At 46.2% G+C, this 22,690-nt stretch overlaps 1 protein-coding gene across 5 annotated transcripts; it reads right to left on the bottom strand.

Annotated features, from left to right (window-relative positions):
- mrtfba (myocardin related transcription factor Ba) lies at positions 1-14,136 on the bottom strand. 5 transcript variants are annotated; one of them, XM_072372822.1, is made up of 15 exons: positions 13,904-14,136; positions 8,862-8,927; positions 8,650-8,705; positions 8,358-8,433; positions 8,056-8,217; positions 7,801-7,994; positions 7,572-7,703; positions 7,205-7,452; positions 6,574-6,745; positions 5,344-6,378; positions 5,128-5,235; positions 4,786-4,935; positions 4,553-4,687; positions 3,946-4,006; positions 1-3,848 (listed from the first exon to the last, which is right to left on the bottom strand). In XM_072372822.1, exons 1-15 carry the CDS (start codon positions 14,067-14,069, stop codon positions 3,334-3,336), a joined length of 3,276 nt encoding a protein of 1,091 aa, XP_072228923.1. In that variant the 5' UTR covers positions 14,070-14,136; the 3' UTR covers positions 1-3,333. The 5 variants fall into 5 exon arrangements, with proteins under 5 accessions (XP_072228923.1, XP_072228924.1, XP_072228925.1 ...); XM_072372823.1 differs by having other exon boundaries at positions 7,572-7,700; XM_072372824.1 differs by having other exon boundaries at positions 7,801-7,976.
- Between the last annotated feature and the right edge of the window lie 8,554 nt (positions 14,137-22,690).

Raw genomic sequence — 22,690 nt, 5'->3', positions numbered from 1 at the left:
TTCACAGTACACCAAATTTTATTGACACATAAAAGCAGACAGTACTTATATACATCTTTTAGAGTATGTACAAAATAGAGAGCCCATGGATGTTACACATGTATAAAAATATGCATTACATCTATATAAATATGTACACAATGTGCAAAACATATGGCGTTACAAACAAGGAGAGGCATGGCATGGGTGGTGGACATGGACAGGAGACTCGGCTACAATGTGCAGTGGAAATCTTTCCTGGTTCTCCTCAACTGTGCATCAGCTGATGAGGGAGACGACTCTCGCTGCCTCACCTGCGCTCCCCGCCAATGTCCTCTAAACGCACGCCTTTGAGCGTAAATCCAGCGGAGACCCTTTGTTTAACCCCTCCACAAACAGAAAAACGCAGGGTTGTCACCTGATGACGAAGGGTGAGGAGGCCGAGAGCCGCACCGTTCACAGAACCGGCAGCGGTTCTTTTCACTGGTGCCGGCTCCACAAACCTCCCGCTCAATCCGCCGGCTCAAACGAACCCCCCCCCCCCAACCACTCAGATATGAAGTGCTTTTAAACCGTATTACTATGCAGTAAAGGCTCTTACATTAAAACCAAGGCAGGATTTGACGTGCAGAACAACATACCAGGGGAGAGCAGCCATTGTTGCTGTTAGCTGCCCTCGCCCGGCCAGGCTGCCAAACGTTTACCGCAGCTGAGAGACCTGCGCGTGTCACGATATGAAAGAGAACACCGGAAACGACTCTGCAAACCAAAAACAGAAGTATGTCAGTCCTCTTTGACAGATTTCACATGAGCATTACTTTAAATCCTAAATTAAAAAAAAAGGACAAAATACAAAACTGTGAGATACTTAACAAAACACAACAATATGTTCCAATGCCTTTTTGGCAACAGAATATCAGACACGCCAGCCTTAAAGATGGCAGACTTCACTTTTAACTCGTGGTCTACGTCATCCTGTGTGAAACCTAACAGCATTGTGAAGAAAAAAAAAGTAAAAATAGGTATATTGTAGTCCAAACACTCAAGACAACAGCAGGGGACCAAAGCTGCACAAAGCAGAGGATGAGGTCCTCCAAAAGTATTTGGCATTACTTATTCAGGTGGGCCTACATTTCCCATTTGAGATGAAGACGGTGAATGAGTAAGAGCGCACGCTGCTGAGGACAAATCAGCACTAAACTGGCAGAAAACATTCCGTTTGTTCTAATCTGCTGTGAGAAAATGACCCTGAAGCGTCAAACAGCTGGAGTTGAAGCTGTGCCGTGAGGCCGCGGGAGAAGAGAGACTCTGCCCTCTAGTGCCCGTGGATGCAATTACAGGACAAAGTGGTTCAAAAGGTACTGAGACGATTAAAAAAAGAAAAAGAAAGAAAAGGGTTTTATACAGAAGTGACACTTTGCAGCGATCCTAATGAAATAAAAAAGTGGAACATAAACAACAACAAAAAAATACATACAGCAAGTAGAATAAAATGGAACACTGATCCCCCCCCCCCGCTGTGCGTTTTCCACTGTAGGACACAAGCAGTCAAACAGTCATCAGAGGCCTTTTTATGGGGAAGATTTGGAACATGTTGAGCAGAGCGCAAAGGATTTGCAACTTGGGTTGTTTTTGTTTTTTTTGGGACGACTTGCAGTCAGCAAAGAGCTTGAAACGCTTAGACGCGAACACAATCATGCACACGGACAGACACGTACATGCAAGAGGCGGGAATCCACGCTTGAGCGCGCGCGCGCACACACACACACACACACACACACACACACACACACACACTAAACATGCTCGCTTCTCTCCCTCACCCACACGGCCGGGAAAGCTAAGGCTGTCTACAAGCTGATGCGACGATTGTCACCAGCCACACATCATGCTGGAATATTCCAATTCCTCCAAAGAGTGGTTGGTTACTTTAAAGTGAACTAGTAAAGCAAACTAATCTCCCATCCTGACACACACACACACACACACACAGAGACAAAGTGCAGGGATACTGTATGACAGCTTGATATAAAGCTCATCGAAGACATCTTCACTCCTCTTCCCAGCTTGCAGCGCACTCATTCCAGATGTGCGTCTCCTAAACTCCTTTGTTCCCTTTAAGCTGTTTTTTTTTTCTCTTTAAATCAGAAGAAGAAAAGAAAAGCTGCCAACTTTTTAAGTAAAGTCAGATTTTTCCTCCTTTTTTTTGCTTTGATATCTTTAAAAGTACATTCAAAATAAGAGACTTGGACGACTGCATCGTGATCTCTATCTCACAGTCATAGCAATGACTCTTTAACCATCGCCATGGATACGCAGCGATCACACTTCCTTGTTCTGAGGCGCGTCCGTGTGAGCTTTCTGCCTCTGTAGTGCATAGCTCACGCGTTGACGGAGGCATAGCTCACGCGTCTTTCGAGTCGTCGGTCGATCGGCTCGACCTGGAGCGGTCGCGGCGGGAAGAAAAACAATCGTATCGGATTAGTCAGCGAACGCATCGCCCACAGTGTGCGGGAGACTGACCCCTCTGTTGTCCCTTTAAAACTTGGCGTCAGATCGAGACATCGAGTCAGGAAAAAAAACAAAACGTAGACAGATATGAGCACCTCAGAAAGGCTGAGGCTGCTTCTTGAAGCCCTAGACTGATTTTGTCTGAGTCCAACGTCCTGAGACGCGGAATTTCCTTTAAAGAGACCGTTTTGTTGTAACCACCAGATTTTGTAACCTAGTATGGCACAGAATGCTTCAGTGGAGCAAAGACCCTCATATTGGACCACGTCAGGAAGAGCTTAGAAACCCTTTTACACGTTTTAGATACTGCGCTCTGACAGGCTTCACTGAAAGCCAACCAGTGAATCCTCCAGTAGAAATCAATACTACTCAGGCTCTCTAAGAGAGTGAAATTGAAGTTGTATTAGTGCGGTTTAAACTGTATTTACAAACAGTCCGTTCTGCCAGTCTTCATTTGGCTCCGTCTCCTTGGCTCTGTAAGGAATCAATAAAATGGTGACATCAGACAGAGAAAGTCTGCTCTGTTTAAAATCCCTTCATCACCTCAGCTGCGAGTGACTTTTCCTGGCAGGTCAGCCATCATCTATTCTAAAGCTGTGCAAACACTAGTTGTAGTTCCACTAGAATCAGTGCCCTGCCTGTGCAGGCCGTCTTCTTGTAGGAAAGTGGAAATAATACAGATGTTGAATGATTTGGCACCGGAATGCCAGGTTTTCTCCTTCTTTTGCCTCTTCGTTGCAGATGTCTGCCTCCTTTCTGCCTCCTTTCTCCATCCATCACTCACTCCAGCCTCAGCCTCAGCCGCTCTGCCCGCTCTCTTCTCCATCCTCCTCGTCCGATCAGTCATTCCCAGTGCAGCTGCAGATCATGCGTATCCAGGAAGTCCGTCGGGATTCCCAGTGGTGTGAGCGCCCCAGCGGGACCCGGAGGCATGGTGAGGTCCAACCACTCCATGTTGTCCAGCGCCGGGTCGGACAGGCCCATGTTGAGCGAGGATGGGGGCGAGGAGGAGTCACAGAAAGACAGGTCTGATGTGTCCATGGGGGAGTAGGGCTGCTGGTCCATTAGCTGGGCCTGCAGCTCCTCCATCAGGCCCTGAGTGCGAGGGTCTGAGGTCGGCGGTGTGTTGGCCAGCGTCTGCTCCAGGAAGGCTTCCAGCTGATTGTCTGTGGCCAGAGAGGAGAGGCTGGGCAGGCTGGGGTTCATGAGGGAGCTCATCGTGGGAGGGGGGCCCACCTGGATCTGTGGAGGGGGTCTGGACAGGGCGGTGTTGACCGGGAGGGTGGTGATGTTGGCTGTGACCGGGAGGGTCTTAGTCATAGAGGCTGGAGGCTCTTGCTGAATAAATGGAGTGATTTCTGGTGGAGGGGACAGAGAGTTGGAACGAAACATGAAATACCACCAAGAATCATCAAATGATGTCACCACACTGAGAGGAGGAAACACGCCAATTACCTCCACTCTCTATAAGGATGTCAAACAAGTCGTCCATATGTTGGCTTGTTGCCGTGGGAACCTGAAAACATTCAAGAACACGGAGACACTTGAGCATCACCACACATTTAAAAAAAAACAAAAAACTTTTCTTGTAGTGTGAAAACACGCAGCAGCTCACATCACCGACCATCGACCTACGGGCCAGCTGTGTTCTGACACTCATGCAGATGTTATTCTGGCTATTCTCAGGCCAGAGGCCCGAATCTGCTTTCTGGCACATCAAAGTCGCGTGTAGGTTGATTTTTTTCCTGTGATTAACCTGCAAAACCAGATTCAAAATATATCTGGAGGTGGCTTCAAATCGGATTCTGATGTGATTTCTACAAGTTCTCCTGCTCGGACATTCAGAGCATTGAAGGGACAAAACCCCCCAGAAAAACTCATTTCAAACGCCACACTTCGATTAAATGAAGGGAAGCCAGCTAATAAGAGAGGGATCTACAGGGATCCAGACTACCTTTCCCCCCAGTAGCCCTGCTGCTCTTAAAACTGAGGCTGGTCAGTGCGCATACAGGACGGTTTTAGTGGCGTTCATGTCTGAGTTTTGGCGTTGCGTGCGTCCCACCTGTGACACGTTGTTAATGTGCAGGTTGCGGCTCTGTTTGACGGCGTCCTCGTAGCGGGGAGGCTCTTTTGTCTTAGGAGGCTGAGCGACCAGGGAGGTGTGCTGGAGGACGAAGGCAGGCTGTGGTGAGGAAGACTGCGAGGATCAGAGAAAGAATTACACTCCCGTCCAATCAGATTTGTAATAAAAGCAAATGATCCGAATAAGTAGTAGAAACAGTTCATTGCTGATACCTTACTGAGGGGTCCGTTGGAGATCTGATGGTTGGGAGAAGCCCTTGGAGACACTCTGCTCTCTGGGGAGCTTCTCAGGAAACACTGGGGATTCAGCTCGGGTCTAGTCTGGTTGTCCAAACCAGTCGTGTTATTGCACATAGTCAGAGTCTATCAAGGCAGAATTTTGGGTCAGATCATCATGTGACACAAGCTCAGCGCACAGCAACGACATGACAGTGATTCAAAACATATCATCTTCATCCACACAAATTGCAGCTGTTTCAAATATTCGGAGAAACCGAATGCGGCCAACAAATCAAACGTTAAATAAAACACAACTAAGTAGAACGTGAGACTGACTTGTAGCAGCGACTGATGGCTGGGCGCCATCTCCATCTTGGAGTTCTGCAGCTGGGGAGCTGAAGCCTGGACCAGGCCTGGATTTGAGACTGTAGCCTGGAGAACAGGCTGAGAGGAAACAGAGAATTAACTTTGTGGGACGAGCACACTGCACACTGTCACTGATATTTCTCTTTCTTTTAATACCACAATCATCTTCAGCAGAGGCCTACATACCTGCAGCTGAATGGTAGCAGCGCTGTTGGGTAGTGAGACTGGGAGGAGGATCTGAGTTCCAGCCTGGCCAGTCGTGGTCAGCAGAGTCTGAGGTTGCCCAGAAGCGGTTAACAAGGTCTGAGGCTGACCCAGCACTTGGGACATCCCGCCACGGTGGCTGATGAAGAACTGCTGCAGGCTGGGAGCTGCGGGTTGAGTCTGTGCCTGGACCTGAATCTGAGGACTTTTCTGGGACTGGGAGCGGAGCTGTGGGCTGGGGGTTACTGGAGGCTGGATCTGGGTAATGAGCCCTGTTTGGGACTGGAGATTCAGCGGCTTGCCAGAAGAAACAGTTACATCCTCCAACTTCACCACCGTAGGGAGGGGGGCTGGGAGACCCTGGGAGCCAAAAATTGAGTTTGGGATGGCAGCAGTGGTGGACGAACAGTTTGACAGGACGGTACCCTCCATCTTTACTACATTTGAGTTGAGGGCAGACGGAAACGTGTTGACAGCAGGCAAAGAAGAGGGAGATGCAGAGGAAGAGTCGGCCTGACCTCTCTTCTCCACCTGAAGCTGCATTTTAAGCTCCTCCACCAACCTCTGCTCCTGTGCCAGCTTCCTCATCAACTCCTCTATCTGCCGCTCCTTCTCATGGAGCCTTCTGTCCTTTTCCGCAGGGACTTGGAAAGGCGACAGAGGCGAGAGCTGTATCCCCGTGGAGCCAAAGCTCCCGATCTGAATCTCAGCTGGAGCCTCAGACATACCTACATCCTGCTGGAGGGTGGAGGGATCAGCGGGACTGGGCGAAACCGGCGGTGTGGAGGTCATGCCCTCTGTGGCAACCTGCTGGACTGGAAGGACGAGGGCAGGTGCAGTGGTTGTGGTGACCTCCATGGGGATGGATGAGAGGGTGGTAGTGGCAGGAGTGAGAATGTTGGATGGAGTGGTGGTGCTGGGATTGTCCTGGAAAGGCTTCAGTCTTTCTATCAGATCTGTTTTCGTTCCCGACACCGGGAGGCCACGGAGCTTTAGCTCCAATTTTAGCTCAGCCACCTAAAAGACAAATATGATCACGTTAGCTTCAAGTTTACACCGGGGACGGAATACAGTTGATCTGAAAGGGAGCTCATCATAAATTTTGGAAGTTTGCTACTTTGGTATCTGTGCGGCTGGAGTCAACAGATAGCTTAGCATAAAGACAGCAACCCTGGCTCTGTTTAAAGGGAGAAAAATCAGCAAACTAGATACCTTCATCTCCTCCAGATTGGCTGGCAAGACTCCTGGCTTGCGATTGGACAGAGAGTTGTTTGGCCGAGTTGGAGCTGGAGGCGGAGGGGGGAGGGGAGGTGCGGAGGGCAGGGACACCATAATGGAAGTCGGCAGCGTACCGGCAGCGTTACTCTGACCTTCTGCCATGGGTCTGCAGCGAGACAGAGCCACAAGGTCACTGTTATTTCAGCTAATGTAGCACTGAACAGACAACTGGACAGAGACAGAAGAGTAAAGAGAGGAAACAGTAACAACAATATCTGTTGTGAGTGTGAGCAGCGCCTCCGTCCTGCGAGCTTCGCCTCACTAACCGAACCAAAGCGCACCAGCGCAGTTCAAAGGCAGCCTGAACGTAACGTGCCGCCCCAGTGAGAGCATTTCTGATAACAGCTGCAGACCCAGCATCCTGTTAGTATTGTTCTTTTACATGATCAGACACAAAGTTGTTATTGGAACACAGCTAAAGGCCCTCAGCGTTGCTGCACACAACAAAACCTGGCTCGGGTTTAAGGGATCAGGGATAAAAAATAAAAACCCTTCCATAAATCGCTGTGATGTAGGCAGAAAAAGAAACAAGAGAGCTATTGTTTGCATTGTTTTTCACACGTACTTCAGTGGTGCTGGTAGTATAGTCTGGTAGTTGTAGTGCTGCTGTTGCTGACTGAGGATCTGCAGCTGCAGGAACAGCTGCTGCTGCTGCAGGAGTCGAGCGTATGAGGAGTCCATGGGCGCCTCGCTGGCCTCCTGCTTCTGGTCAGGGGGAACGTACTGGTGGTACTTTAGCTTTTTCACCCTCGACTTTGCCTCTTTGCCCTTCTTGCTCCGACTCTTCTCTGAGGGAGCTTTCTGCTGGCTTTGCTGTTGTGAAAGTGGGAAAAACTCTTAATAACACACTCTGCCCGGCAGGAGGCGGATAAAAAGACTGAGGCGGTGTTATATTCAGTGGGGGGGGGGGGGGGCATGAGCGATGCGCTTACTTTCACCAGAGTAGGGGCTGGTTTGGGGGGAGCAGCTGTAGTGGCTGGCTGAGCAGGGGGGGCAGCTGGGCGGCTGGCGGGCAGCTCTGTGGTGGAAGTCGCTCTTGTGAAGTCTATAGTTGGCAGGGCCTGCTGAAACAAACACAATATTCCTTAGAAACGTTGCTCAAGTCCAACAATGGGGTTGGGAAATGACAGAAATGTGTGAATAAATAGTCCACAGTCAGACCTGCAGCATGGGGCTGGGTTGTGGTGCTGGTGCCGGGCCTGGAGAGGGTGTTTCTGGCACCCTGTTCTCCCCTGGAGAGGGGGCAGGGCTCTGAGACTCCTGGCTGGCCGGCTGCTCCGGGGACAGGGCCTCATTGCTGTCTTCATCCAAAACCTTGGGATAATTCACCTGGCCTACTAAACACAAGCACAGAGCTAAATGACAGATTTTTATGACTTGGTCGATCAAACAGAGATGAATGGCCTGGCCTCTCACCTATGATGGCCTCTTTGAGGCTGGAATCGACCGGCAGGATGTTTTTCTCCACCAGCTCCATTGGGCCTGGTCTCTGGGCGATCTTCTCGTTCAGGTTGTCAGCCAGCCGAGCCCGTTTCAGCTTCATCTGAGTGGCCTGCAGCGAGGGTTCAGCTCCAGTCTCTAGGTTACCAGAAAAAAAAAAAAAAAAAATCAATTCAGCCCAATTCACATAAATCTGGGCAGCTGCTATCAGCTTTCGGCATCTTATTTGCAGATTAGACACAAAGTGTTTGCATGTGGAACTGCAGGATTATCAGCACCTTGCAGGATGTGCATCCTGACCAGCTCTGCTCGCTCCGGACGACTGCGGATCTTGTGCTTGAGGAAATTCTCAGTCTGAAAAGAGAGACACAAGCATATCACTGAGTTGATTCTTTACATTTTAAAACGTTGCCTGCACTTCTCATACAAGTCCAATTTTTAGCCGATGAATTGAAAGTAGCTGGAGATTCTTTGTAGATAAAACTTTTTCACAGAGATGAAGTTTTTAAGGCTCGCTGCTTTTATTTCTGTCCAGGTTTGCCCCCCCCCCCCCAAACAGGTGCTGCTTACCCTCGCTCTCTCCAAGCTGCGAATCTGCCCATGGAAAGCTGCCGGACTCTTCAGAGCTGCAACGCATAACATTTTTGATCAACGCTCAAGCCTAAGCACAACTTAACCTGCGGCGAAGTCCCGCAGATCAACAGAACAGAAAACATCCACACCCCCCCCCACTACATTAGGCCTTCTGCGTGCAATGGACACCTGGCTGCGTGGCTACTCACGTGGCATTATGCCCTGATCAACCAGCTGCTCCCGGGTTCGCCTCTGTTGAAGCCTCAGCTGCAGCACTGAAAGCAAAAGGGAGAAATGTTGGAAATTACAAAAGCAACTGAGAAGTAAAGCAAAAGAAAACAAGTAAGAAAGCAGAAGGTGTGGTCAAAAACAAACTCAAAAGGTAACCCGTCTCGCCCCGCCCTCACGTGTGGCTCATTTCCTTTCTGCACACGAAGCCGACATCACACAGCGGCCGCCTTGTGGCTCGGATTTGATAGCACAGACGTTTAATGTCAGAGGTGGATCTCACAAACAAAGCAAGTAATAAATGCAACAGCTCCATAAACCGCTGTGAGAGAGGCCTGCTGTGTTAAATCAGCCTTCCACCAGTGTCCAGATCAAATCTTTGTTCATTCTTACGGAATACAAAAATTCCGCTGCTCAACAGTCAGACTCCTCCAGAACGGTGTCACGTGTATATGTTATGCATTCTTTTTCCTTTTCCTGTAACCTCTGCAAACGTTTGCCTGCGGAAATGAGGCTTGTGAAGACGAAGACGACTTTGGGAAAGACGAAGGCATCCGTCAAAGATTTCATCCGATTGATTTAACCAAAGCTCATGGACGTAACGGATTATCAACCAGACAGAATGAATATCAAGACCCGCTGTTAACACGACACACGTGCCAGCCAAGTGGTGCCGTCACCATGGCGATGACAACAAACAGGAGGCGCTCTCACCTGCTTTTGTTCTGAAGCTGGAGCAGCACTCGCTGAGACTCTCCAACTCCATACAGTCCATAGGTTTGAACTGTCCACATCCAACTGAGCGAGTGGCCCATTTACTTCCAGGATGACAGCCGTATTAGAACCTCTGACACGTCCAAACTGTTCAGCACAGCCAAGTGTAGAAATAGTGCACCGCTTGACTGTCCCTCCCTCACATTTCTGTTTATGTTACAGGGCTGCTACCCCAGTCCTCCCCTTCCACTCTTACCTCCCCATCTCGCTCAGGACGGTTCGGAATGGAATATTTTCTGGCTGTACAACATTCTGCCAAAGCACAGCCAGAGGTTGTGCCTCTGGTTTCGTGAAACTTCCGAGGAAGTGCCTGACTCAGCGCTGACAAAGAGCGACGACAGTAACTGCATCCTAAACATAGAAAGAGGAGCTCGTGGCAGCGATGCTTCTTTTACTTTTGCAATTTTGATCGTCTGCAAGACAAGGAAGCGTCACACTGAAGGGATTTGCACAGTTTAAAAAGGGACCACGAGTGCAAACACTCCTCCCACAAAGAAAACTTACAGCAAAACAGATGTTCAGACAGGAAACAGCTGGCCTGACTAACTTCACCTCTTTTGTCTCCCTGTCTCTGTTCCACTTCATCGCACTAATAAAAAAATGCACAGAACACAAAGCCCTTTTCACTTTTTTTCCCGGGGAGCACCGCAGCCGTGAAACATTGACAGAAATCTTTCATGTGACATTGATGCAGGCACGCTGCAGCTTTGGAAGCTTGAGGGGGGGTCCTTGAACTGAAGGTGGAGCCTCACTACACTCTGCAAACAGTGATGTGTGTGTTTAAGGTGACTCAGACAGCGCTGTCCTCGACTCCTCCGGGAAAAGCTGCTGCTCAGCCAGACAAACACAAGTTGACCTGTGACCTCATCGGTATGAGGAAGGGTGGACGACATGACTAAGCTGTTTTGACACACACAGGCACACAGACAGAACCACAAGCAGCGCCAGAGGACACAGTGGCTTCCTTGCTAGTAAATGAATCATTTTTCACCTGCAGTTAGTAATCTAGCTCCTCAAATGTATTCGCAGAGGTTCTTAGGACACAGATATGTTTCAAAACACATGTTATCACTAAAATAAGAAGTCCACTTGCCCTTATTCAAACTCTTAGGTATGGAAAAAAGGCTAGTTTTGCTTTATCCAAAGGTAAAATATAGTTGTGAATTTCAAGCTGGCTTTCTGCATACAGATCAACCTGAAGGCAACACGGTGGAGTTTTTCCACTCAACCTTGAAGGATCCAGGTTAGCCTACGCGCTATTCGTGCCTCAGCCACATGTGACCGGGCTTCCACCTTATATTTCACCGCCAGAAGCGTCGATAATCACATCCAACTAACAGCTGGACTTTGATCACACTGCGGCTTTTTCAAACTCCAGGATTTGCAATCTTTTTTCAGATGAATGGTATTCCCTGTCACACAGAGAAGGAGAATTCAACAACACTGGTTTTGGTCAGGCTGACACAATAATTTGCTTCTTTTCTTGCGTCATGGTAACATGCTCAAGTCTGAAGCAAAATCTCCCACTTTATTTGGAGAGCGTCCGTATTCTCATCTTTACGCAACAGCAGAAGCTTTTCCTTCACGGAGCCTCCTCAGGCAGCCTTAAGTTGCTACTTTCCTGAGAAAAAGCTGCTTTAAGCACCTAAAAAGGAGGTAAAAAGTGAAAACCCAATGAGCTTCTCTGCCACAAAGCGATCCTGCGTCTGCATCGTGCTACAGATTATTGGGGTCACATTTATCATCTTGCAAAAACCGGAATGACAAATGGGATTAAAGAAAGTGCCCACGGTGGTTCTTTGACATTTGGCTGCAAAACTAAATCCACAGTATTGCTCATCAAAATGCAGGAAGTTGAATAACAGACACAGAGGCCCTCGAGGTAAACAGCTGGCATTGGTACTTCTCTCCCTAAAGCACCATCACCGCCGCAGAAGGAGGGTGGAATGAGATGGTGGCATTAAAAAGAGCAGCAGTCCCACCCTAAATAGTGGAAAATGAAGTGGAAATGGAGATGAAAATGTGTTTCTGTTAGATTCATCCTGCTGTTTTCATACAGAGGATTAGAGTGATTAATGGAAAACGACAGGCACCTCAAACAATTGCGATCATGCCATTATGTAATGATTGCGGCAGCTCCGCCTACAGCGGGATATCTCCATGAATTTGCATTAAAATGCCAAAAGGTAAAGCTGGATAAACACGAGGATGTGCGAGTGCAGTCACTAGTGAGTCAGCGCATTTTACAAAAATCGGCGTAAAGTTTAAAAAGTAAAGTAAAAAATTTAAAAATAAATAAAATCAACTACATTTTTTTTTTTTTTTTTTAAGAATTACTCTACCGAAAAGTTTGGTTTAGCAAAGAGTCACCTTCTTAATTTCAAGGATAGTTTACTGGCTTCAAGGGGGCTTCTTAAGAAAGTCCCGACAAGCTCCGATTGTGCTGACAGCAGCACTCTCGCCTTCCCGTCTCTCTCTGAGCTGTCACCACGGCAGACAGATTAACACCTGCGCACCTAAAACCAACACGACTGAGGGGACTTTGCGGCTGGCAGAGTGCTGGGAACGGCTCCTTCGGTGGAAAGTATGAGGTGCGAGTTCTCACTGGAGGGGGAAATGACAAAAGCCGAGATGATGAGTGGGTGCTACTACTGTTGACATTCCACAGAAACTTTCCACCGCCAAAGCGCTTCACTGAGCTCTCCTGCAGACAGCAGCAGCAGCGGTGCGTGACAGCACAGAACCCCAAACTGGGCCTAAACATTCTGGATCCAGCCTGGAGGAGCCCTGACTAAACACCCCGTGTTTGTTGAGATTGTATCTGACTAATCAAACAATAGTTTGCTGTGCTTGGGAATCAATACCGCAGTCACTGAACTGAGTGACTGAACTCATCTCTTTTCACCATCTAAACCATGATTAGGAGCTGGCAAACGCAGCAGCGAATAAGACTCGCTCCTAAAGCCTGATAATAACGGACCCATCCATCAGTGTCAGAGCTGGTTCCATGTAGCAGCTTAAAAAACACCGACAGGCTGAGGGTGAGGAAAAGCAAACGTGCAGCCTGGCCAGCGCCATGAGCATAATTGCCATGTGCACGGAAAAAAAAAAGAGGCCAAACTTAAATTATCAGTCGATTCGGAGTGTACGTGCTTGTTTATGTGTCCATCATCCGTGTATGAGGGACGTTAAGGGCTAATCAAGAGCTGCTGTACAAAAATAAAGAGTCTGACTCATTCTTGGCTGATATGCGACAGCCTGCATGCATGAGTACATGAGTGAGCTTTATCACATCTTATTCTCCAGCATGTTCAGGGGTAACGTCGTGTAGCCTAACCACAGCCACCGAATTTCCCTCTAAAGGTCACTGCTTTTTATTTTGTGGACAAAACAAGTCTGCAGCGATGACTCCGAGGCTCCCGTTTGATCATAATAATAACAAAAAATAACATTAAGAGCACGTAGCGCTTTGACCAGGAGGAGGAATCCCTCTGGTTTAATCATCTCACTACTAAATGTGCAGATCTCTGTGTGCCTGAGTGCCCTCTTCACCGAGCAGTGGTGATGGTAGGTAGGTGTGGGATATTCCTGCACCTTGGAAATGGTTTACAGGGAAGCTTTCATAACTATTTGAATCGGGTAGTCTGACTTCACTGGAGGAGGGTTTGATACCCAGAGGGACCCGACAGACAGCAAAACCTCTGCAGCACGTTCATGTAACAATTCTAACAGGCAGGCTCGGCTTGGGAGTCACAGGATAGCAACTCTGCAGTCGACCTCAACTACATTTAGCCCTCGAAACAAGCCAGACGGGAGGGTGGTTGTCTGGTGGACAGCTAAGCCTCGGAGGGTGGGTTTGACCGTGGCGACAACCGTGATATCCCTCCGGTTGGAGGTAATGGCCTGCTGTGGCGGACAGGGAAAACAACGAGAAGCCAGCGGACTGTGGTGCTCCCTGGGAGATCTTACACGAGCGGTATGCTTTATATGATGCATCTGTCAGGCTATCCTGAATTATGGCAACATGTCCTTTAGTAAGAAGATACTGGGATCAAACCTCATTCTATCGCACTATACAATCCCACAAAAATAGCAGAAAAAAGATAAAAGCATGCATGTGCCTTAGCTGCCGTACATCTGCAGGAAGCTGTAAGAAGCGGCAAAAGCATGATGTGAAATGTGGGACAGGAAAAACAGAAAAATGACACATGACACGCAGTGGGATCATATGGCGGCGGCGTGTTCTCACCATTTTTGCGTTCGCTGAGCGGCAGCAGACTCTGTGTGGGCTGCAGGGACAGCTCCTCCATCTCGTGGGTCACCGCCTCGCTCTGCGGACTGGGCACCAGTAGATTTGACATCCCACAATCCCCCTCTGCCCCTAGCTGCCCCTGGGAGGCCTGGGGCTCCATCATGGCTCAGGAGGGGCTTTTTGGAGGGCAAGCAAGAGGCGTATAGGTCACCAGTCCCTTTATGCTACGTCTCCTTTTAGGAAACAAGGAAGGAAAAAATAAAATTAAAAAGAGGGAGAAAATGAGCATTTTGAAGGAAATCAAATGACTGCTCCCCTCCTCAACAGGAGCAAAGCATCACTCAGTGACATTTTGTGGCCTCCTGAAAAACAACCGCTATTCAGTATCATCATTGGTATGACGACTTCACCCAACTGGTGAAATTCGAAGGATGGCATTTCACTTCAGCCATCTGGAAGAGTTCAGTCGGAGCCGAAATTATTCATTAAAGAAGCCGGTTGACTATTACGTCGCATAATCCCTTCAAACCGCTGCTCAAAGCAAACAACGCCAGTTTGGGCATGAATGTCCTCTCTGTTCAGACAGGACACATCATCTGGGGTGTGAGGTCACCGTGGTGGTTTCAGGGAAGTAAAACATTTTGGGGAGCAAAACAAACAGTTTAGTATCCATGGATTCCCAACTGTGGATGTCATTTATCGCTTTCCAGCAGCACTTATTCTTTACCAACCACCCTGATGTCTTGCTTTTGGCTAAAAACATCATGGCTGACTTTTAATCTTCATCTGTTAAAGACATTACAGGATTGTAGGATATGCAATAGATGCCTCTCTTGACAATTCGGTGCTTTTTTTTGTTTTTTTTCCACATCAGAAGTGTACATCCAGCTTCACCGAGTCACAGTTCACTTGGGACTTGATCTAAATAGCTCCATTTTGAAAGTGGCTTTGGCTACAAAATTCTCCCACGCTTCAATCCTTGGCTTCTAATCACGCTCTCTGGGCCGTAGTGATGATAAAGTGCCACTAAAACTCCAATTTACACATGCAATTCAAGCCTTGATGGCAAACTGTTAAGCCTAAGTGGTTCTCTATTCCAGGCCTGCAGTAATATCTCTAGTTTGGTATCCGTTTTCCATAGATAACAATAAAATACTGCACGGTTCTACAAGGGTTTTTTTTTCGTTGAATTTCTGGGGTCATGTCAATAACTGGACTTGTACTTTGGATCTTCATCGTCCTACCGTCTTGCAGCTCCTCGAATGCACCAGACTTAAAGCAATCGACATCAATTAAAAGTCGATGCCGGCTTTAAAAACAGAGCCTTTAATGCGTATTAACATAACTGATACAAGTGGTGAGAAAGAAATTTCACAAAGCGTCACATTTCATCTCAAATTTACAAGAAAGGACGGGAGGGGAAAAAAAAAAAATATCACAAACTTGTGCTTGTGGTTTTTCACCTTGTCTAAGGTGGTCTAAATCCCCAAACCATAAGCTGCTAATCGTAAGGCTGCTCCTGCATCGTGTAATCATACGCAGCGGGCGGTGACTAAATCAGCTCAGGGATAAGTGCAACTGTTTTCAGTTTAAAGGGAGCGCTGAGAGAGACACACACATACGGAACAGGAAATGTCATCGAACCGTTTCTACCCTTGTGGGTTCCGTCCAATCACAAGAAAGAGCCGCCGTCCCTACTTTTCCCTGTGAAAATGTTGTTGTGTTTTGTGAAATGTTTCTCTTTCACATTTGGAATGGTATAGAAGAAATAAGTCCCTCACAGAAGAGTTTTACCTGACTAAAGGAAACATTGCTACCTCTTTCACAGAGAGGCACACGGAGGGGAGTGTCATGGAAAACTGAAACGGGTTCTATTTGTTTGCATCATCGCATGGCTGGGAGCTGACTGCAGGGCACATAGCGTTGCTACTTGTATATCAACTTTACGGGAGTCTATTCCTACCTGTGGTAGCAGAAGACAAAGGGACAGGTACACGGGATGTCTGGGCTAGAAGCTGGCAGGCTTCACGCTAAGCCATCGAGTTGAACCTAGAGGAAGATAAAAACAGAACATTACAACATAAACAGTGTTTTCTTTGGACTTCTGCCTTTGGCCACTTATTCTGGCTGTTGCCGATCCATCTCACTCTTTGCTGATGGAAATCAGTCTCGCTGCCTTTTCTGTCGTGCGATTAGTGTAAATGCAGGGTAACAGACTTTTAAAGGTGAAACGGTGGAAAAAGAAACCACATAATGGGACGACTACTCCAACCTGGTGAGATATTAGACATATAAATGTCAAGTTCATTAATAAAAACAAAACTTAAATGACAACCCACGCGCGCAGACACAGAACAGTGATGCTGCTTGAATAAGAGTGTTTGAAGATAAGTGGAGAATAAAACATGATGATGGAGTACCTCTTCAAGCTGCCTGGCTGATGCTCAAAGCTGCATCAAGGTCTGAAAATTATTGTTTACAGAGAAAACCTGCAGTGGATATGTATTACCCACAGACACACAAGAGAAAGTCCTGAAGTAGAAAAAAACAACAGCATGCAGAAGCTTTTAGGACTCCTCAAGATATGTGCTTAAAATACAAAGCAAAGAACTCAATTAGATGCTGTATGAGTTTAGAGACACTCTGGGCACACAAAAGCTGATAGCTTTTCCAGTTATGTTGGTTTATACAGGTTTCTCTCCATCGCCACGGAATAGGGCTGGTTGGAGTCGACCAACCTCATGTGTAAAGCAGCACATAGTGGTCTGACAGCTTTATTATATCTGTGTGGGCTTTGAAAATATCATGCAATCACTGTCCGAGGCTGTAAAAATGATATGAAGTGTAGGGCTCAGTGTTTCAATGTAAACAGAGTCACAGATTACATGACAGCCATGGTAGACAAAACAAAAGTGCTGCTTCATCACTGTAGCCAAATGCTGGGAAGTTAATAGCAAACTGGCAATGCTTTGTGGGGGAAAAAAAATGCACACTTCAGTGAAGCATCCATTTGGTCAAAGTCAGGGTGCTGTTTTAAAGGTAGAAATGTATACACAATGACAAAATATGTACTTTATTGGTCTTCCATCTACTTCTAGAAAGTTATTTAGTTTTGCGCTTCACTTGATAGTGTGACCTATTTGTGCTATTAATAAATGTACAATTTAGCTTATAATATTTGATGTACCTCAAATATTAGCACGTTTGTACTATAACACATGGATAAACATTCTGTTTAGTTTAGTCCGGTGGCTTTGAAAAGAGCAATATTACCATAATCAGAAGTGTCGTGGAGCACCTGTCTTATGAAAAGTGGAAAAAATGTTCAATCGAGTTCATACAGGTCCAATAAGAAAAAATCTAAGTAATTACATTGCCTAATTCTTACTTCCAAGTCTTTTCAGAAACTGATTTTAAAGGATTGTTAATGTGAAATGAGCGCAAGTTTAGTGCGTTTGTGTAACAGCAGCTGCTTACTCGTACTTAATCTGATTGGCTCAGAAGGCCGAGAACTGAAGAGTGAGCTGAATCCTATTTAATATAGTTGTGCATCCTCACCACAGAGCCTAAAAAAGCAGCAATAAATATCAACTTTTGCCAAATGTTGGCCACTTAATAATTCTATCGTGCGCTGAAGACTATAGCTATTAATTCTACTTATGTAGTAGGGAAATGTGTGTGCAATTTTCTTTTTGATTGTGTAAAATGCTAGTAAACATGATTAAAGTTTAGATCAATAGCTCTAAAACTGTAGATCTGGGGAAAGAAATACATTAGTCAAGCTGTCAAATATCAAAAGGATGACAGATGGAGTTTATTTTGCAACAACATAAGATGGTAGAGAAGGATGGAGGCATTCCAGCCAAGAGAGCTACAAGCTGTGAGGGGATACAGGTTGGAGGGGTGAGCAAGTGAGCACAAGAGAGAAAGAAATAAACAACTGTAACGGCTGAAAAGGCATTGTGGGATAAACGGTGTGCTGCCCCAGCAGAATCAAAGAGCAGATCCAGATGGCAGGCGCAGCATGTGCTCAGCCCTTCACTGTTCTCTTAATGGCACGGGGCAACAAGTGCCATGTGTTTGATCAAAGGGCAGCGTCCACGTACATGGAAGCACATTCTGAGAATCAAAAGCAGGCGCCATGGTAAAGGATGAGCTAAGTCTACAATTGTAATACAGTTCCGTTTGGTGTACAGGTTTCCACAATAAATGACGAGTCACCTTTACAAAAGAGTTGCAGATATGTCGCAGGACGAGTCCAATGAGTGCTGCAGTTCTTTTGATACCGTCTGTGTTTGACGTTTTAAAAACAAAAGCAACACGCAGGGTCACTGCAGTCACACATACCTCCGTCAATCATCGACACTGCGCTACGCAACCACCAAAATACTGACTGACATATTTGCAGCATTAGACGGGGTGTCAGTGCCACATAGATAGTGGGTCCTATGCAGGATATACAATCAAAATCTGCTCTTATTGTTTTTTGTTGCTGTTTGCATCCACAATTTGAGCTTATTTTCTTATCCCTCAAATCGCTGTGGCTGATGGATTCACAATAGAACATCTGAATGCCCTTCAGGTGTACTTCATATCTTGGCGCAGCTGGTTTGACAGCACAGACATGCACAACACCTGACTTTTCACCCAATCCAGTGGGTGGGTAGCTTTGGGCTGCTTGTTACCACTCTGAAGCCGTAGTAGTAGAAGTTAACACTGCAGTGTGTTAATTCCCTTGCCTCTCAGCAGTCCTGTAACTGAACCATAATCTGATTAGAAACCTGGCAGGGTCATCCTTTCATTTATTTATTTACTTCTAAAGTCTACTTGTGAGACTTTCACCTCTAGTTGTCCTGCTGATGTCATTATGGCATGGGCCTTCCATCTTTGTTTTTGGCTTCCATTTTGATATCAGTCAGCGCTGACACTGCACTGACAGCAACACAAACTTTTCATTTTTTCATCCCATTACGCAACTTCTACTGTTCTGGAAGAGCACATCTTTACTTAAAGTTCAAGTATCCCAGTTTCCCTCCTGTTGGAGATCTTCTTCTTAGAGAGTATTTTCACACAGCCCAACACCTTCCTTTACCGTTCAGGGGACATAACCATAAAAATTCAGGCAAAGCACATAAAACAGGGAGTCTGCAAGAGCCTGAAAAGCTCGACCTAAAGACTCAACAAGCCAAGTGAAAAAGCCACCCTCAGATCCCCGTCCTCTAACTCAGTTTAGCTTCATGCACAGTTGAGTCGAGCTCAATTTGGCCATCTATTTTCCTTGTAACAGCTTGCATTCACAGGAGGGGAATTTAATTATTGACCAGGGCATGTCTGATGCCGGAACCTCGTGGACAGTTCGAGAAAACATTCAAGACATCCTGTTGCCTCTAACCGTCTCTATAGGACAGTGTTACACAAGCAAAGCCAAATTCACCGCACTGATGTCGTCTTTAAGCTACTTGAATGGTGAAACGCTAAGGTTGTACAATCAAACTTTTATTAGAGCAGAGCGACCGAAAGTTGGCCCGTAGACATAAGGGGCTGATTTTCAGTCACAATTTCTGAGCCGTTTAGCCGTCTGACAAAAGAAACAGAAAAACGTGAATGAGAGCAGCGTTCCTGGGAACTCGGCTGTATTTACGTTCACTTACACTTGACTGTTTTTAACAAAAATTTGCATACAATTAAAAAAAAAAAAAAAAGGAACTTTGGAACCCCCAGGCCCGTTTGAATCTAGTTGAGTGAATACATGTAGATAATTCAATCCCAAACCACAATATCTGGGTGTGTTAGTTTGAATGTTTGACTTAAAATAGAGTAACAGTGCTTTTACCAAAACAGACCTGAGCTTGATAGCCATTTAAAGATATGTCCCCACAGTGGCTGTATGTCTACGCAGCACCCAGTGAATGCATCTCAGATAAAAACTAACCTCACAAGTGCAGAGATTTAACTCATAACAAACGCTGGTTTCAGGTTTCATCTTTGATTCAATATGCTGTGAGTGGTAATATCTTGAAAAAACTTTTCTGCAGATCGATGACACTGTTTGGGTGTGCCGGTTACCTCGGGCTATTATAAAAGCCTTCCCAGACGCTGTGTAGGTGAGAGGTTTCGTACTTTTGTACTGGGAACACTTTGCTCATCGGGACTGAACGACAAAGACAGAGGGACTGATGATGAAACATAAAATTTCAATACACACGCACAATAAGCACAATAGTTACATCCTCGAACGCAGCCGTTAGAGGAAATGAGAACAGTGACAACCGCGGTCCTGTGGGACAAGAGCAGAAACAGTATCTGCATACTGTGGGAAGGAGGCCACGGGTCAACACTACTACTGATAGGCCAGGATGTGAGGAATGCCTGTGATAAAGTGCCCAAGAGGAGTCACATACACACACATTCACTGCAGTGAGAGCATGACAGGAGCTCATAAACTATGAACAGTGCTGTCTGGTTTCTGTTAATGGACATTAATACAGCAACTCCCAATAGCATTTCACAGAATTAACTGAGACGCTGATGAAATATCTCACTATCAGAGACGGTGAGAAGGTCACAGGAAACAAACAAAGAAGAATGTCTGAAAAGTTCTATATTGAGCACTGGCAGGAAAGTACCACAATCTGTATCCTGAGTTCAAGCCTCATCCCACACCCTAATTGAGTTTGTTGTTTTTTTTCAACCTACTGCTTTGCGCTGCGAGACGGGCCAGAAGTTGAGCATGACACAGCAAAAAGAAGTACCCTCTCTGTACCGAATCTCGTTAGATTTTCAAGAAACCTTACATAAAACAACGCGAAGCACGCTAAAGAAATGTGGCCCACACATGCACAACACAAACAGCATGAGAACCACTCTGCGCCACACTGCCGTTCAAGTATGCAGTTCTCTGGGCTTTAAATAGAGCCCTCTTTGTCCAACAAAAACATCTACTTTTATCCTGAAATAAGACAGAAATGATGTCATCACTGTGGCTCACTGACAGAGTCAGTATTCAGCCCTGTTCCCACAGACATGTGGTGCAGTTTCCTTCCGCCCCTGCCTTTGTGGACTTGGAATGAAAACACAAAAGAAAATGATTTACAAACAAATACATGACGTCGCCTACTCAAAGTTAAAGCATTACCGCTGCCTCCAAGTCTAATCTCAACTCTAGTGCTAACCGGTTTAATTTCCATTTCATTGCTCAGAGGGAGAGACATAGCCCAAGTCTATGGGAGCAGACATAGCCCAAGTCTATGGGAGCAGACAGCGTTCATGCAAACTCGCTGGGATGTTAAAAAAAAAAAAAAAAAAACAGGCAAATCACATATGGATCCAAAGCGTACATACCTGACATGAACCGCGCACCACCGTGTGTGTGTGTGGTGATTAAGTTAACGTGGATATTTCACACTTTTCAGTGACAGACTGAGCGGATAAAGCCGCCTCTGAAATCACCACATCCTGCCTGATGGTCTGCATGAGTCAGACAAAACGCGACCTGCTTGGATTTGCTGCAGCACCACCTCAGTCTGCACACCTCCACCGATTGGAATGCACTACGGACCATTAGCTTCGTGTTACACAGCGTCCGTGATTGGAACGACTATAACAACCAAGGCAGGCTGCTCACAGTGATACAGGAGACTTGCCTTGAATTAATTCAGAGCGCATCTGGGCTCAAGAGGCTGATATAAGCGCATACACAATACAAATACCACATGCATTAAATTAATTTTGAAAGCGAGGTTAGAATAACACGTTTCATTGCTTCAGTGACATGGCTGTCGGAATAACTAAAACCACGGGCATAGCAGCGGTGAGGGTGGTTGGGTGTGGAATAAGCTAACACTGGCTAGCTACTTTAAATCTGACAGGTGAGTGAGTTGCATCCAGTGCAGAGCCTTAAAGGCGGCGAGGCGTTTTCTTGGTGGTAATTTATAGAAACGGAAAAACGTACCTTATGACATTTAATAGTCAAATACACGTCCATGCTTTACGGTTTTAATTGTACCTAGACGTGTCTGCTGTCTCAGACTGCATTTCACGAACGTTCCTCAACAACAATCTTTTCACATTTTCACTAGTTAGCTCGTTTTAGCCAAGACAGGCTAGCATGCTAAAAACAAGACAGCGCCGCGCGGGGGCTGTGGTCTTACCGAATTGCGATGACACAAAACTAAAATCCATTCGAGCTGGGGTTCACAACAAGGTATCCATCATTGTAGAAAAAATCATGGGAGACACTTGGTTTTTCGTCTGGGTTTGAGAGTGAAGTTTATTTCGCGGAGTAAAATGGCTGCGACTGGTCTAGCTTCGGATGCAGAGTGACGTAATGACGTCGCATAGGAAGCGTTGGGGGGCGGAGACCCTTTGGACTACTTACTTACTGATCTGCATGAACGAGCGAGTTGTAAACGGGTGTAACGGTGCACTCTGTGACCCAAATACTTTATTAATTTTAAATTAATTACCATTGACAGATGCTGTATTATTCTCGTACTATCTCGTACTTTTTCACGAGGTGTTACCAAAAATATGTAATGTACAAGTAAACTCGAAAATCAGTGGCAACAATATTGTAACAAGACTTTTCATGATAGTTAAAAAAATAAACCATTGCTGCAGGTCCTGTCTGTATAGCACAAACAATTCAGTGGTCAATATTTGGTCAAACTTCCATGAAAATGAATTGTGAGCCACTGTAAATACCGTTACCCTTCTGGATAAAACATTTATGTACATTCATTTAAAAAAAAAAAAAGAATGATCGAAACATAAATTTAGAGACGA

The sequence above is a fragment of the Leuresthes tenuis genome, unplaced genomic scaffold (assembly GCF_036924035.1).
Source record: "Leuresthes tenuis unplaced genomic scaffold, fLeuTen1.0.hap1 SCAF_20, whole genome shotgun sequence".
Classification (NCBI taxonomy): domain Eukaryota; kingdom Metazoa; phylum Chordata; class Actinopteri; order Atheriniformes; family Atherinopsidae; genus Leuresthes; species Leuresthes tenuis.
This window is presented reverse-complemented; position numbering and strand designations above follow the sequence as displayed.

Excerpts from the sequence above, each read along its gene's own strand:
- mrtfba (XM_072372822.1), bottom strand. The coding sequence starts at position 14,069 with ATGATGGAGCCCCAGGCCTCCCAGGGGCAGCTAGGGGCAGAGGGGGAT. Across the intron at positions 8,928-13,903 it reads GCTCAGCGAACGCAAAAATG|TGCTGCAGCTGAGGCTTCAA; the intron begins GTGAGAACACGC and ends TTTTGCTTTCAG. Across the intron at positions 7,995-8,055 it reads CCTCAAAGAGGCCATCATAG|CTCTGTGCTTGTGTTTAGTA; the intron begins GTGAGAGGCCAG and ends TCTGTCATTTAG.